General features: G+C 40.6%; 1 protein-coding gene across 6 annotated transcripts in view; it reads left to right on the forward strand.

The window, feature by feature from the left end:
• The window catches only part of TAFA1 (TAFA chemokine like family member 1), a 293,761-nt gene that overhangs the window by 250,915 nt on the left and 25,929 nt on the right, over positions 1-16,917 (forward strand). For 5 of the 6 annotated variants that reach the window (XM_048958045.1, XM_048958044.1, XM_048958046.1 and 2 more), the window contains one exon: positions 2,711-2,851. In XM_048958045.1, coding sequence (XP_048814002.1) covers positions 2,711-2,851 — 141 coding nt within the window. The remainder of the gene's footprint in view (positions 1-2,710; positions 2,852-16,917) is intronic. The other variant, XM_048958047.1, reaches the window with a different exon arrangement.

Here is a 16,917-nt window from a genome sequence, read left to right on the forward strand (position 1 = left end):
GAAATACATTCATGCAATATAAATATTTTTCTGTCTACCATCCGGGTCATCCCTAGTAGGCACTACAAAATGTCTTTGAGTATTGTTCCCTCTCTTTTTTTAAAAAACAAGTTGATATACCTATGAGATGTATATTTTTATGTATAATGTGAGCACTGAGCATATTGCTGTGATTTGTCAGAGATCTGCTGATGACAACTGGAAAGACAATAAAAAATAATATTCTCTGAATCTCTTCTCATTTCTATGACAGTAATGGAACTGAGGGGGGAATATTCCAGTTTCCAAATTTCAAAGGGTGCCCTTAGGGTTGAAATCCATAGTTACCCAGCAGGATTAAAGATGTCATTTTTGACTGGACACCAGTTTTGTTTCAATAAAATTTACTCCTCATGTGAGAAGATCTTTAGTATTCAGTGTCAAGCCCTAGGCAGGTGAACAAAATGTGTTGACTCTCCAAATGCAATGCTTCTTGTGAACATCTTTTTCTTCCCTTTTAACTAAAAGTTGACATATGTAATTCCAACACTGAAACAGCAAACAGCATCAAGAGAGAACAAATGTCATCATGCACCTGCACTGCACAAACTATCTTTGTGTTTGCGGCGTGAAGTCCAAAATGTTCTGTGTGCACTGTTTAACTGGTAGTTTTATTAACAATCCACCTCTTGGCAGTGTGTAAGGTTGCTACTTCCATGCTACATCTCCCATGGAATGGTTTCAATGGAGTTAATCTTTAATATTAAACCTGAGAAGCTCAAGCAACTAGAGGAATGGAAGTAAGGGGAAAATATTTTTCTTTTGCTCAAGGAAAATATTTCCAGCTACGGCTCTGCTTGTGTTTCCATCCAAGAAACAGACACTGCAGAGAAAACTTCATAATGCATTGCACAATCTTTAGTCTTAGCAGTAGCATTACTGTGGGTATATTCTGATATTTTTATCGGAACAATTAAAAGTTCCAATTAATGTACATAACTACCCAGTGGTAACAAAAGGGTTTTTACGTTGCTTTTATAGTTTTGTTATGTTTTCCCACTCCTATGCAGCTACGCACTTGTAGTTAAATTCTTTACTGCTGCAACAACTTGAGCTTCCACATTACAATTAAAGGTGTTATAAAGCTCATCAACCACAACCCATTATTTTGAACAGATAATCAAATGAGAAAGACTAGCTCATGTGGTTATTAGGACTCATACAGGAAATTAATAGAGGAAATGAAGCTTTTAGTTTATTCACAGATATTTACCAGACAGTATACATAATCTAAAATTAGAAATACTTATTACCACATACATTATTTTTATTGTTGTACATGCAATCAATAAAATCACAAATCCTTCTTCTCTTAGGACATGACCATAATGAGTCAAACAGTGTGAATGTTTTTATGGCTTTCAATATGATTTGGATGGGGGAACAGGGAGTTTATGTGAAGAACTATTTCTTAGAAAAACACAGGGATTTGGGGCTGAGTTGATTGTCACAATTCCTCTTCCTCCAAAGAGACAACTAAATGACCTTTTGTCAAATAATGGCTTTCTGAATTGTTGGGATCTCTCTTCTGTGGTACCTACTGGCTTTCAAAAATCCCATGTCAGCAGATCAAATGTACCTAACAAGTAGTACATGCAGCAGCATTTCTTTCCAGATGAGGCAGTTATTTTCTGCAGTCTTGTCTCAAGCTTGCAGACTCATCAGTGCTTAACTCCAAGACCATGCAACCCAAGCTCATGTACTTTAATGGGTGTTCACCAGCTTTGATGCACTGACTCATCCTGGAAGGCCAGATTCCTTCTTCACATCCAGATATGGGCCAGCATCTGCACATGCTCACAAGCTCTCAAAGCTTTTTCAGTAAAAGGGGGAATGCCAAAGTGGCAATCCTTGCACTGTATTGCTAAGGTGAATGGGAATGGTACATGTGACACTTCACTTCTGTGTCTAGTGTATGCCACAGACACCAGGGATTCATGAACCCTATGACTTAATTTCTCTGCCTATCACTCCTTTGTGCACTTCATCCAAACAGATCATTGCAAATAGTCATAAGGGGCAATGAAGGAGAAGACAAATTAATCCTTGCCCATGATGACAGTATTTCTGGCTTTAAACTGCCCATTTTGTGAGTGGGGTAGTGGAGGGAAATGCTGTTGCACCATTCTGTAGTTTGGAGAGGCTGATTATCACCCACTATGGACTGTGAGCTGGCTTAGAATCAAATACTTTCTAGATGGATGCCTATAAGCCCCATCTTTGTACAGAATATTTGTACAGAGAATATCTGGGAGAAAGATCTTCCAGTATTACAAGCATAAAATCATCCCAAAATTATTTCATTTGTGCATGCAGCATAGGTAGTACATCACCTACATTTCCTCAGGCCCAGACTGTGACTTACTTCATTTTCTTAGTTCAAAAGTCTACAGATGTCAGAGAAGCTTTTAATACATGACAGGAAAAAAATATCGGCTCTTGAGGGTCATTAATCTGCATTTCCTATAGGAAGTATATCAACATCTGTCTTAGTAAGGGTCACAGTCAATGGGAGAAAAATAGCATTGTAGTAGTAGGGCTGTATAGAAGTCATGCAGAGAAAAGGACAGTAGCACACCGGGTGCTTTGATTAACTACTTCTGCTCTTCCTAATCAGAAAGTCAATATTGTCTCTTTTTCTTTTTTCCCTTTTTTTTTCTTTTTCTGCCAGAAGGAGGAACGTGTGAAGTTATAGCAGCACACAGATGCTGTAATAAGAATCGAATTGAGGAAAGATCACAAACAGTAAAATGTTCCTGTCTACCTGGGAAAGTGGCTGGGACTACACGAAACAGACCTTCCTGTGTTGATGGCAAGTAGCTTCTCTTGTGTATATGTCTCTGTACCTGTACCATCCAGTAAATAGCTTCAAGTCTATAGATTTCACGTAGGAACTTTGCTGTGTTGTCTGTTCAGCTCAACAGGAAAGCTGTGCACATGGATCACACCGAGGTTTACTCACAAAAATATGAGTAAAGCATTCAGTACAGCTGCTCAGATCAGTGTAAAAGATATTGTGGCAGAATCAAGTCTTTAATACATAACTGGATGAAATTATTCCTTGCATCACTTCAAAGGTATCTGAAGTGAGACAGAAGAATCAGTGGGTAACGTAGAATGGAGGACTTTGTAGACAAAGCTTAGAGGCTTTTACATTCAGTACTAAGAAGGTGAAAGACTGGGGGTACATTCAAGAGATGAGAACCTAATGTTTTCTCAGCAAGCATTTCGGTTAAAGGCTAAAAGAAAATATTGAATGATTTCAAAAAGGCTTTCAAAGTCTTAAGCGATGTGGCAGTAATCTGTGTCTTGTTAGTCTGGGAATGCCATTCAGCTTCTGAGCTCATAACTAAAAATGCACTATGAATGGACCTCTGAAAGACTGCACTTTAATCCACATTCTGTCATTTTGTTATTGCTTAATTAGCTCAATAAAAAGAAACTTTTCCGCTGAGCACAGTCAAAAAAAAAAAAACAAAAAACAACCATAGGTGAAATCTACCACTGATCTTAACCGGAGATCAGCTGTACAGCCTTGAAAGGTCTCATGTTCTTCAGCAGGTCGTGAGAAAGAGAGGCACTGGGTTGAGCAGACACCATTAATTCAGATCTCATAATTCTGCTCAGAGGACAGGAGCTCAAAGAGTGCTGTGTTAAGAAAGCTGGGTGCAGGTGTGGACTGGAGCCTAATTGCTTTATCAGGATTACAATAAAAAGAAACGTTTTTGTCTGGAATTTTGAAAGGAGTTAAGGATAAAACAATGACTAATATAAAAGTGCAAAGCTAGTTCCATTGAAGTCACTGGTAAGATTCACGGTGACTTCAAAGCCCAAAAATGTGAACTACAAAGGAATGTCTTCCCTTTTCAAGTTTAGTTGTTGTAGTCAGACCATTGCTTCTTTTGAGAATGGCTGGTGAACAGTTCAAAAGCCCAATATGTTGCATATAAAAATTAATAGAATGGGCATTTCCTTTGGCCTTTGTTTTATCCCAGACTTTGCTTTGTGACTTTTGACATACTGAACGGTGTAAAGTCAGATCTTTGACCTGTTTGATGCAAAAAATTTCCTGTCAGAGATCTGTAGATGGCAATACTTTAACTCACATGAAGATCTGGTGTTTGCTGTCTCTTTTTTACATGTGGACATTTACAAAGGTCGTGTACAACTTGTTATCTTGTTTACCTACTGCAGCGAAAGGACAGAGACCTTTTAGCCACATTGGGTTTTACAGTGCGGACGATGTCCAACCACAATCCATCATTCAGAAAGCTTATTTGGATCCATTACTTTAGTGGGGACATTCAGGAACAGCAGTATACTCTCAGCCAAACAGGTCAACCACTTTTGAGGTGAGAGGAACCAGGAGATACCATGTCAGCAGTTTGACTCATATTGGTAGTGATGATCTCCTTTAGCTTTGTGTATAAAAAAACTTGAATCTCAGTCTTGCCCTGTTTATACCATTAGCCAAACTGTGACTTAATGGGATCAGAAGAAAACTTTTGGAGTTTCTCAGTCCAATAGCATCAGAAACCACATCAAGGTCAATGCTTGACTGTTTGTTGCAAACAGAATCGCAATCAGAATTGCTCCACACACACACAAAAAGGCTGTTTTTATTTTACTTTTGCTTTGTTACTACTCAAAACACTTCCTTAAAATACATGGCTGGGGGCTGCTTGAGTTTTGGTGGTTCTACCAGATTTAGCATTGTTAGAGGTCTGATAACTTCAAACAGGCTTTAAAATAACTTTGTTACAACAGCATCAAACGTGAAGGTTATACCAATGCTATCACATTTGAGTCAGGACTGTAATGTCCACCCATCATTCTTCTTTGACCTAATCTTCATGCAAAATTGATGTCACCTTTCTGAACAGGATAAGATTTTCTTTTGTGGCACAAATCAAGCTGGCTCGGTGAACCAGAGAGCAACAATGAGCAAGTGACCCAGTGAACTGATTTGTACACTCAACTCATGTCTTCCCCTTTCCCCTTTCCCCTTTCCCCTTTCCCCTTTCCCCTTTCCCCTTCCCTTTCCCCCTCCCCTTCCTCTTCCCCTTCCCCTTCCCCTTCCCCTTTCCCATTCCCTTTCCCTTTCCCTTTCCCTTTCCCTTTCCACTGTCTACCCATGACTTGCAGTTTTCTTCAGTTGCCTCCATTAGCAAAGCAGTCTTGTGGTCACTTTTTTATTGCAGACAAAGACTTTTTTTGGAAGCTAATTGTACTACACTTTAGTACTTAGTATACCCAGCGTGAGTGTTTGATCAGACACAGGTGTAGAACACCTTTTCTACACTGATGTAGCCTGGTCACAAACAGCAAATGTGAAGGAAGTGGGCACAGAGGCCAAGTGACCCCCTGGGGTTCCTGTCTAAGTATTAAAAGAAGAGCTTTAGAAATATTCTCACAGCTCGAATACTTCACATCATTGCTCTAAAAATGTAAGAGGAATACAAAATATTCATAATTTTAGTACTGTCACTTTCATGCGGCAAATAATGTGCATGTTACCATGTCATTTACAGAGGTATCGAGCCATTCTATACACTCAGCAGGTGGTTATGCCCATGTGTTCTTCAACGCCTTGAATAATACATAATTTGTTCAACAGTACTGAAGTTTACTGTGTTATGGTTAATGATGCTCTCAGGCACGTATTTTTGAAATGCTTCAATTCCCTGTTCCCTTCTCTTCACTCTTCTTCCCCTCTCTTTCAAACTGTCAGAGCCAGTCAGCATCTTTTACACAATTCTCTGTGAAATTGATTGGACCACAGAGCATGCAATCAAAGAAAAGCACATGTGCTGGCTTTAGAAATTGGTCAAGAAGGGACCATCACACAGGCTGTGCATGTTGGCTTTTAGGAAATGAGGGCTTTTTAGCACTGGTCAAAGTCAGTGAGAAAGGAGGAAGGCGTTACTACAACTATTCCCAGTTTCAGTGCATTCTCTCTCTCTCCAAGTTGTTCCTCTAGGAAATGTCACTGCTTTGGTTTAAGTGATCCCCCTCCATGTTGTCAGCAATACAGGATTTAAAGTGTTAGCAGGACCAGTGTGCTAGCTCCACATACCTGCTGCTGGCCAGCTTTATACCAGCCATGCATCAGGGCAGAGGGAAATCACTCACTGATACAAACTATAAAATGAAATGAACCCAGTGTTTCCCATTCCCGTAGCCTGGCCTTGGAGCACATCAGCTTTCAAATCATTCTGTAATATATGAAATATTCACTCGCATGTACATACTTCAGGTTTCTATTAGTTTGAGGACCATCCATCACTAGCCACCATACAGCCCTGTGAATTTACATCAGACTTTGTCAGGACAGTGCTAACAAACTCAACACAAGTCTTAATGACTCTTGGGAACACCAAGACTTTTAATGCCGCTCTGGGCCAGCACCTCACAACTCTCCCTGTGCTTCTGATCATAGATACTGCACATTATTTTTCCCGTGCATTATTAGGAGCAGGGAAAGGATAACATTCATCAACACTTGGGCTCTTTGCTGGCATCTGCCCTCCACATAAAAAGGTCTTGGCACATAGGTCGCTCCTTAGGCAGGCAGTACTTGCAGCCACACTGTTGACAAGAGCTTAAGCTATTTTATTTGTAAATTATGGACAGGTTGCCAGCTGTAAAATGAGCATTCATAATTAAAGGGCTATGGTCCTGCACCAGAAGAGGCGCAGCTCACCCCCTGCAGGAGCCTGAGCTGGCTCCTATCCACACACCCTGCCCCAACTCATACCAGCAAGAGATGGGCACAGGAAATATGGAAAGCTCCCAGAGTGAGAGCAAGATTCGAGCCCTGCAGAGTCAGATGAAAGACTCTATTGACTTTGAGTCAGATCCTCAGCAAATACTTTGTTAGATATAATCCTGTATCTATCAGCACTTACATCGAGTGAAAATGGTTCGCCGTCACAAAGCCAATGGTTTTCTATTTATCTTGTGTGTACTTTAGGTGGTATCACCAAAAAGCCTTCCCCCCCTTCTCCCCCCCTCTCCTCCACTTTTTGAAAATACTTTCAATCCATTTTTATTTCTTGAAGAAAAAAGGAGAAAAAAAGATGTTTTTCTGCAATGGAAGGAGTCAGCTTCTCATCCCTCTAGCTGTGCTTCAGCCTAGATGAGAGGAGATCTCAGGGTCCCACATTATTAATGCACTGTCTGTATGAATAACGAGCAGGCTTGGTGAATTATTTCACACTCCTGGGAAAATCTATAGCCCTGTCCTTCTGCAGCACCGCGGAACCGAGCGGGAGTCTCGTATTTTTTGATTTGGTGAATTCAGATGACTTCATTTGTGAAGAGGAAAAAAATGTATCTGCTCCCTACTGACACCCATTTAGTAAGCTCAAAAAAAAAAAAAAAATTCACAGCGTATCACATACACTATTAAATAGAGGCAGAGAGAGAAGCCTAACTTTGTGCTGGAATGTTTTCAGACTTTGCTTTTGTATGGAAACATGTCTTCTTGAAATGTCCTTGGAGTTGCCCTGCCATTGCAGCCAGTGCAGAGGAGCTGACTTTATGGAGGGTCATCCTCCTCGTCGTAGCACCCAGTGCTGTTTGGAAGTGTAGGCATGTTGTGGTGGCTGAGGCACACCATGGGAGGATATTCAGGGGTTGAATTTGTAACCAACATGGGATGAAGTTCCCATTTGTGCCGTGTGTATGCTGCCTGCAGACCTCAGCCCTCCTTGGCACTGAGGATGACGGGTGAGCTTGCCTCTCTGGAGTGAGGATGGTGCTGCTATTGAGATCACCTGAGCACATCTTCATCTCTGAAGATGTTTATCTCCCTCCCCACATCTTATATTTCTTTCTTTTCTGATTGACACTGTGGTTTCCTGCAAAGCAAAGCAATCACCCCTCTAATACCATGCCCAAAGAGCTGACTAATTCACCCCTGATGGAGTATTGAAGTGTGCAGAGCACACACTTCAATCCCAATTATTTTCTTCCACAGGAAAAACATTTTTTATTCCAATTTTGCTGTTGCTTTTCTTTTTTAAGAAGGGAAAAAGCCATCAGCATGGCTGTACCTCCACCTGTACAGGACGAGCAGGCACTTTCCACACCCCAGCTGGCAGCCTCAGTGCCCACGCGAGGGAGGAGAACCCTTGCAGCCACCAAGGTGCACAAGCAGCCACTTTACAATGAAATTAGAGCCCAGCATGGCTGCGTAGCTGTGGGAAGGCACACGGGAACATACAGAGGAAAGTAACGTTTCTCTAAAATACTTCTCATAAGCCAGCCAGAGGCTAAATGGAAAAGCAGTAGGAGTTTTCTTGTCCTAAAGGTGGAATTAAGTGTTAATCATAATAGTGGAAAGAGGGTTTTGGAGGCAGAGGCAGCAAGCTGGCTGGAGAAAGAGCTTTGTTACCAAGCACTATGGAGCGATCTTGCCAGCTGAAATAGGATATATGACAGCTCAGGAAGTACAGGTTTAAACATTTACACTCTGCTTTTAAGTAAACACTGAGGTTATCCGTGTCATGGGACATGGCACCCATGTGTGGTATCAGTATGACAACAAAAATGCATCCAGAAAGCACTGGACACCCAGAGCCAGGTTTTCAGCTGTGGAAATCCAGAGAGAGCCACTGGTTTCTGCCAAATGAGGACATGGTTTGTTGAGTTTTGGAAAACGAAGAGAATGGTGTCTGGCTATTAATCCTTCCTGTGGTGCTTAGGGAATGTCAAGAGCCAACATTCAGCTAACCAGTGGCCAAGAGGAGCTTAGAGAAACATTAAGGTCAGGTTAGCATCTGTACTACATCTCCTTGCAGCAAACCTCTGCAGTAATTCAAATGACAATTTATCTTTGTCAGGAAGGACCATATTTCTCAGTGGCTAATTCTGCATAGGGTCACGTCGTACATCTTTTCTGCATCAGATACCGTGTTTTCAGTGTGCTGGGGCTGTGAAATGCTGCTTGCCTACAGGCGTCTCTAACGTGGTGAAGAAAATTCGTGATTGGAGTATTGCAGAACATGAAGATTTTTTCTTCTCTTTCACAGCTACTTTGTGTCTGTAAACAAGGAGCTAGTTCATGAGGCTGGAATGTGTTTTGTAGGATTAGGATATGAACACAAAGGAAATGGGTGATTAAGTAAAAGTGGAAAACATTGCTCTTTAGGAGACAAGAACCTGAAGCTATTGCAGAATGCAGCTTTAAAGAGACAATGACCAAACCGTTGTAAGAAGAATACAAGTCATTAATTCTTTTTACTGATGCAGTAAGTTGCAATGAGAGTCACTAATTTAGCTCGAGGATTGTCCATTGTGTTGAACTCCATGGATTAATCTGGCCACTGCAGCTAGAGGCAGACAAGTTAGCAGGTGTTTTATTGATTTCAGAGAATTGCTAATCCATAAAATTGATCACACACCTTTCCAGTCTCTCCTTCCAGAGCACAGCAGGTAGCTGTAGGACCTGATGTCTGTCTACCCATAACCTCTTCTGGGTGGTTTTCATGCACTGACATTGCAGAATTGCCTTACATTTAGGAACCAAGCAACATTTCAAGCAAAAGCTTTATTTCAAATCAGACTTTTTGCCAAGTTTCCTATTCAGCAGATATACCTACCCTGCAGATTTTGAAGCAGGTCTCCATCCATATTTGTCAGAAAGCAGTTTGCTAATCTGCTATCCCAGAAAAGCATTATTCCTCTTTGGCAGTTAATGTTTCCATGAAACGTCCAGTTCACTGCAATAACTGCTCAAGGTTAAGCAAGCACAAGCACTGATGTAGTATGGCAAAATGCAATAATATTTTAAAAGTGCTGCCTTTCCTTTTTGTAACTATCATGCAAAAGACAGTGGAGTGGAAAGAAGCTGTGCTATACAGATTTAAGCATTCTGCCCCGAATAATTCTCTGAAACACTGCTTGCAAGTTATGTGTGAAAAAAGAGTGCTTGCAAAAACAGCACTTGCACACACACACAAATTAAGTAAATAACAGCATTCCTGTCTGACTTGCACTCTTCAAATGATCCCTGGTGCCCACAAATGAGGATCCCTAACAAAAAGCGTTGCTTTGAGTTCACAGATTTCCCAGCTGAGCTTGCTCAGTAGCACACAGCAAGATGGGGACTGTGATCAGAAGTGATCTGTAATTACAGTGGATGCAGTCTATGTGTATTGTGTACAATTAGGATTCCTGAATAAAATGAATAGGGGAGGTTTCAAACTTCCTAAAGTTCAAACTCAATTAAATACCATCGAGGTCTCTCATTGGCTGTTGCCTGGTGCTGGAAGCAGTTTGAAAGATGATAGTTTCTTGATGAAAAGAATAAATTGACAACACAGATTAGAAAGCTTTAACTCTGAATGTAGCGACCCTTACGTACAGATCTTTAGTGAAAATGTCTGCATGCGTACCCTGCGTTGAATCAGTATTTTTCTGAAGGAATCAGGAACACTCAATTATAACAAGCTTTGGGTGAGACCCTTTCTACGTGACCCACTTTAATTTTAAACTCATTATTTATGGTAAGCACAGCTACACTCTTCATGCATTTCACTTATTCAATTTTTCAAGCCAAAATATGGGAGCTGCATTAGCTCCAGCACTCTCAGCAGGTAATCATCCTCCTGCAATATCAAGCCTTATGTCACCAGCAGTAATGGGCTGAAATAGTCAGAGCCCCACAAGGACTCTTCCTGCCCAGTTCCTATTAAAATTAATGGGGACCAGGCATCCATTCCCTTTAGGCAACTTTGAAAATATCAGCCAAAATGTAGTTGTAAGTATTAACCTTTAGGAAGTTAGTGTTGGCAGCTTCCCACTGCTCTGTAGCTGTTTCCAAAATCAGTGATTAGGAAGGAGCCCTATGTGGGAGCTCCCATGCAGGCTTAATGAGGTCTTCCTTTAGGGCTGAGAGGAGGAGCAGCTGTGGGCACTTTGCACCTTGGTGCTTTGTTGGCTAAGCAGGTAGTAGGGAAGCCCAAAGTTCAGTGTGAGGTTGGGTGTTGTTTGTACAGGAGTACAAGTTTTTGGTTTTTTTTTTCTTTCTTCCTTTTTCTTTTTCCTGGTCTTCAATGGTGAGGAAGTTGGTCCTGCAAAGGTAAGAAGAGATGGTATGAAAGGTCTGCGTGTATCTGCATGTGATGCAGTATGGTAGTCTGGGGCAGAAATGCTAATAATATTACAGCCTAATTGTTAAAAAATGTATTTGGCGTAGAAGAAAAACTGCCTGTGAGTGCTTTTATAATTGAAACCCTGTAAGGAGCTTCTACCCTACTGATTTAACCTGCTTTAATTAGGGTTTTTTTTCTTTTCCTCTCTGTATTCATAAAGAAAAGTAGCCTGGTATTTAGAAAGAAAATGGGGATTAGAATCACTTATTATTGGATTACTATTAAACCAATAGAAATAGCAATAGAAATTCTTGCTTTTAAAAACCTGTGAGGTCTCAGATCTAATCCATACATACGACCTGTGAGGAAGCAGTACTTCAGGAGTACATTGGTGGTGGTTTAAAACAAAGGACTTCAGCTCAGCTGACAAACTGGCAGTAGAGCACTGAAATGCTTCCATGAGAGCTGGAAAGCAAAATGTCCTCTTGGAAATTTTCATCTAGTAGTTCTAAAAGAACCAAAGGGTAATCAACGCCCTCAGTGAGCAGACTGTTCAAGGATGGAAGACACATTCCTAAATCAAATAAACTGCTAACTGTGAAGCATTAGTTAGGCTCTGCTTTACTTGGCATGAAATAAGATGCACATATAACACATGGATCTCTGTTACTTGCTGCTGCTGAAAATGCAAAGTGGTAAATGCACTTTCTTGATTTCAACAGTGCATCACGTGAGAACCAACTGGATTTTAATGTCCTGTTCTGCTGCATTTTCACCACCATTGTGAGTGCTAGCTTTGTGGTTTTTTGTTTGGCTGGGTTTATTTAAGTGGATATCTACACCTTATTAGAGAGTACTAATTGCATTTGGCAGGATTTTTATTCTCGTATTGATACTTTTTTACTTTCCTTTCCCAAATATGACTGTTTGGTGGTCATGAATCTGGAGGAAATGCGTAGCCGGGAGCATTAGCACTGCTGGCAAGTCCCAAAAGAAGTAAGAGGGCCTTCTAGAGCACAGCCTGGTTCTGCTGAGCCTGCAGGTTTGAGCAGAGTTACGGGCAAGGCTTTATGTGAAATCCCTGTGCTCAGGATGTGGATTGTGAGCTTGTTCTGCTGGCTTTCCCTGAAATATTAGATCTTGCTAACTCTAGCTTTCCATGGCCTATAAATCAGCTGTGTAAGAGAGGTGTCCTGTCTGTACAACATATTTTGGTTGTCTACCCCTGTACTCACTCACTTTGTGGCATAGTGCAGTATATCAAGGAACGTAGATGCTGCTGCTTTCCACCACATTTTTCAGCTAAAGTGACATGTGCCTGAAATTATTACAGTAATTTTTTTTGTTTGTTTGTTTTCTCTAAGAGAACAGCCCTGTGGATGCTGGGAAGTTCTTGCCAGGAGTTTTGCAGGGACCGAGAGTTCTATGCTTGGTTTCTTTTCCCCAGCAGGGGACCATAATCTTTCTTTCTTAGAAATGCTTCTGTGCAGTATCTAAATATAGTAAAACCATACAACTGTTGCTGTATCTGTGAAGGATGAGATAAACATGTGTAGAAGGGTGAGGGGCAGACCGACAGAGTCCTGTTTTACGCTCCACTTTAGGTAGCCCTAAGGTAAAAGGAGATACTCCTACAGCCTGCTTTCCATTCCCATCCAAAAATGTTTTTCCTTTTAATTTTTCTTGGGTGTCAAAATAAATGAAAATGTTTCATAGTGATTAATGGTGCTCTGGTTACGCAGTGAGTGCTGGTAAAGATACAGCCGATCAAGGAAGAATTTTGAGAAAGCCTCATCCTGTTTTGTTTTGACTTTATGCTGATATGTTGAATTTTGGGGAAAAAAAAAAAGAAACAAAAACAAGAAGTGATGAAATTCAGCCAGCTACCTTGGCATGCATGCGTGCACATAGACACACACGTAGAGAGAGATGATGGATGATTCTGCTGCTGGATGGAGTCCTTTCTCAGAAGAAAAGCTCAGTTGCTGGACACTTGCTGTACTGCTGGTCATTATTTCCTACTGGATTGTCTACTTTAGGGATTATTTCTGCAGGGTGGGATGGCAGAAGAGTGCCTGTGGTCACCAAGGCCACCCAGTGCTGTGTGGAGCTGCAGGAAAAGAGATGAGGGGATGCCCAGAAGTTGGGTGAGGGATGGGTAAGCTTCCAGCTCTCATGTGCCATGTTTGGGAATAGAGGAGGTGCTGAGTACTGGCCCATCCCTATTTTCTTCAATGTTTTAGTGAATTTAGTGCTTGCTGAGTTTTGGAGAGAGGTTCTACGCCACATCGTTCCAATGTCAGTCAACTCAGAACTTCTATTTGGTTTTGACAGAGCTCATTCTACACTAAATCTACACTGTGTTTGTTCACCTGGAGACCTTAACTGCTATGTTCAAAAGAAACTGCAGCATAGTACCGTTTCTTTCACTGCTATTGATCTTTGGTTTCACATTGCAGTTTTGCCCTCTAGATTAAGGTGTTTGGGTTGTTTGTTTCTCTCACGCTGCTCTGTGTGTGAGCTGTTTAAAACTCGTTTGATATTTTGACTTCCAGAGGGTTCTGCAGGGCTAAAGTTGTAGCTTATCCAATATTTTGACAAAGTCCAAGCTCTGTGTTGAAAATATCAATATAGTTTTAAGCTGTTTTTTCACCGCAACTGTGAATAATCCAATTTTTAATTATCTTATACATTATTTTTTTAATGTATTTTTTGATTAAAAGTTACTTGTTTGGCATTATAATAATTTTAATGAAAGGGATGCTGGAGGAACCAAGGGATGCCGGAATAGATTGTTATCTAGTGAAATGTATCGATCAGGTCAGGTGGTAAATTAACAGGAGCAGAACATCATTAAATTTTGAACTTAATTGCCTTCTACTCTTAATTTCTATTGAATATAATCAATAGGTGTCAGAGGAAAGTTAAAAGAGTTACTTAGCAAGCCGCTATTTCCTGCAGCATAGTGGAAAACTACTGTTTCATCCTCTAGTTGATGCAAATAATTTGCAGTTCAAGTGTGGCCACTTAAGTATTTTATCAAAGACACACTTTTAGTTCCATCTTGATTAATCTTCATCCCCGACAGAAAGAAAGGTGATTTAGTGATGCAATCTGTTTTAGTTTATCTGTCCCTTTTGTCTTTCACTTACACTGGTGTTGCAGCACCATGTTAACGTCATTTTGTTTGAAAAGAAAATGTTACAGCCAATGAAATGAAGATCGTAGCTTCTTTCTTGTCTTCTTGGTTATTCCACTAGCTTGCTTGGACAAGTTTCTCTCCTATTTTCTTTGCTTGCAAAACAGTGACTTAATTGCCTTTACCAAGCTCTAGCGTCAAACCAACGTGTTGCACTCCCTTCTAGAACTTCCTGTGCTGATGATGCATCTTGTTCTGATCTCCAGCTTGCTGCTTGCTTTGTAGCTTCTTGTATTTCACACTTCTCTCTCCAGTAATAATTCAAATACTTTTCTTGTTATTTGCTGTCAGCCTTTAAGTATTGCTTATGCTGCTGTAAACTAAAACCAGCTCCTTATAAATCAATATCTCAATGCTATTATTATTTTACACCTCCATGAACAGTCTTTCTATTACCTAGTCTTTTGCTAATAAAGTGCTGCAAAGGAAACACCATATTTCAGGTGGCCTTCTGCCAAAACTCAATGTCCAGTATCGCTGCCCTCTGGAATCACAGAGACATTAAAAAGCCATTGAAGGTAGGATAGACATTTGATGCAAATTAGGGGATTACTGCAAACCCTGGTAGGCCTTGGAAGCTGTATTACTGAAGCAGCACATAGAATAAAATAGACCACGGTAAGCATTCCTCATATTTCACAATAGTGTCAGTTCTGTGCCAGTGGTGCTATTCCATATTTATAACCTTATATTGGCATGAGGCAATTCACATTCAAGCTAATGGGAGTTTTCCAGGAGTGTTGATTCAGGTTCTTGACAAGAAATGAGTATAGCCTCTTTTGCACAGCTTTAGAGCAGAAATAGCATTTAGACTAGAGAAGAGTCTACTTGAGATTTTTATGAAGTGGTGCATAATGATGGATCACCAAATGGACAGACCTTCATAGAAGTTTCATTTTCTAAGAGATCTGATGTATACACTCTGAAAACCGAATATCTTTAGAGAGTGGCAAGTTACCCAGCTCAAAATAGTCAATACCTTCAGCAAGATTTGCTCTGAAGTTCTGACCTACATTTGTCCACGTCTCTCTCCATTGTGAAATGTCATTAATAGGTATTTTACTGTGAATTCTTTTGATTTTATTCAAGCCCGGTATATATGGGGATGAAAATAAATAAATAAATAACCAGTGCTTGCTGTCTGCAAATTTCAAATCTGCCAAATCATCAAGAGAGCTAAATAAGAATTTGCCTTTTTCACAATTATTCCTTTTCACTTAATTTTGGATAGGAGGGAATTTGTCATGGGGAGAAGAAAATAAAAGTATCTTGACAGTTATGAGGAATTTATTGCCCTTACAGTGCATTCCTGCTCTGTGTAATTAAGGGTGTGGCCGTGAATGAAGTTTTCTAAAGATGCCCCAAGAATTGAAATCCAGATAAAACACAACTCAAGGCTGGAGTTTTCTGGGATTCTCTTTCCTGCTTAGAAAATGCTGCCTTAGCAGATTGGAGGAAGGAAAAGGGAGATTTTTAGATGTTGAAAACAGTTAGGAGCTAATCACATTTATGCATGCTTTGTTGACACTATTATATATCTTTGGGTCCACTCTAAGACTTCATGAACATCCGTGGCCCAGTGTATATTCCAGCTTCATGCAGAATGTGAATTTGATCAGAATTTGTAAAATGTTTTATTCTCCTCTCATTGAAGTACAGACCACAAGAGCTCACCTATTCTTGTCTCCTGACTTAAAGACAGAATTAAATATACTTGTGCTCCATTCCAGGCAAATACTGATCTGTTCTGACCTTCTGAATCACCAGTAACAGGGATTCCACAGTATCTGTATTCCAGTGCCTAGTATCTCTTGCAATTGGGAATGCTCTCTTGTCTTTTGATAGTCAAGGATCCCATACTTCATCTGAATTAAAAGAAAATAATCATTTAGTGTGAAAGAATAAAAGGTACTAGTATGGGTTTTCCAGGGCAGTAGTCGTGCACCAAGCTACGCAAATTTGCATTTGGACAGTGCTGCCAGACATGGGATTTGAATTTTGGGTGATCCTGTGTTGAGTCAGGAGTTGCACTTGAAGATCTTTGTGAGTCTCTTCCAACTCAGGATGTTCTATGGAAAATATTTTCCAAGGGAAGGATGGAGAGCAGAGTTTTATGCTGAAGCTGTACCGTTGGCACATTAACAGGACTGCCTCTGCAAAGAGGTGACTTACTGTTCTGTATTACAGGGCACAATGAATTGTGCAGGTCTGACAGTCCCAGCTCTGAGGACAGGCTGAAATTCCCTGGTTCAGGTCACTCAGGTGTTGTGCCTATGTGTACCTATCCTCACATTATGAGCAGACAGAGATGTGCTGGTGTTTTGCGTACAGTATGTGTAGGGAACTGAATCACAAAGCAGGGCATGCAGAAGCCTACAGTCAAAAAGTGAGTTGGTTAATTGAATATCTATCTCTGGCCAGGGTGGTGTCAACAGTTATAATAGCACTTGATGTTGCCTGTGGAGAAGAGCTTCTCTTGTGTTTCACCCTTCTGCCAATAAAAGCATAAAAGGAACTTCTGTTGCTAGGAGAATCAACAAGTCTCATTCAAATTATGCTGATTCTAAGGCACTGAATTAG

Source organism: Lagopus muta, chromosome 11, assembly GCF_023343835.1.
Source record: "Lagopus muta isolate bLagMut1 chromosome 11, bLagMut1 primary, whole genome shotgun sequence".
Taxonomy (NCBI): Eukaryota; Metazoa; Chordata; class Aves; order Galliformes; family Phasianidae; genus Lagopus; species Lagopus muta.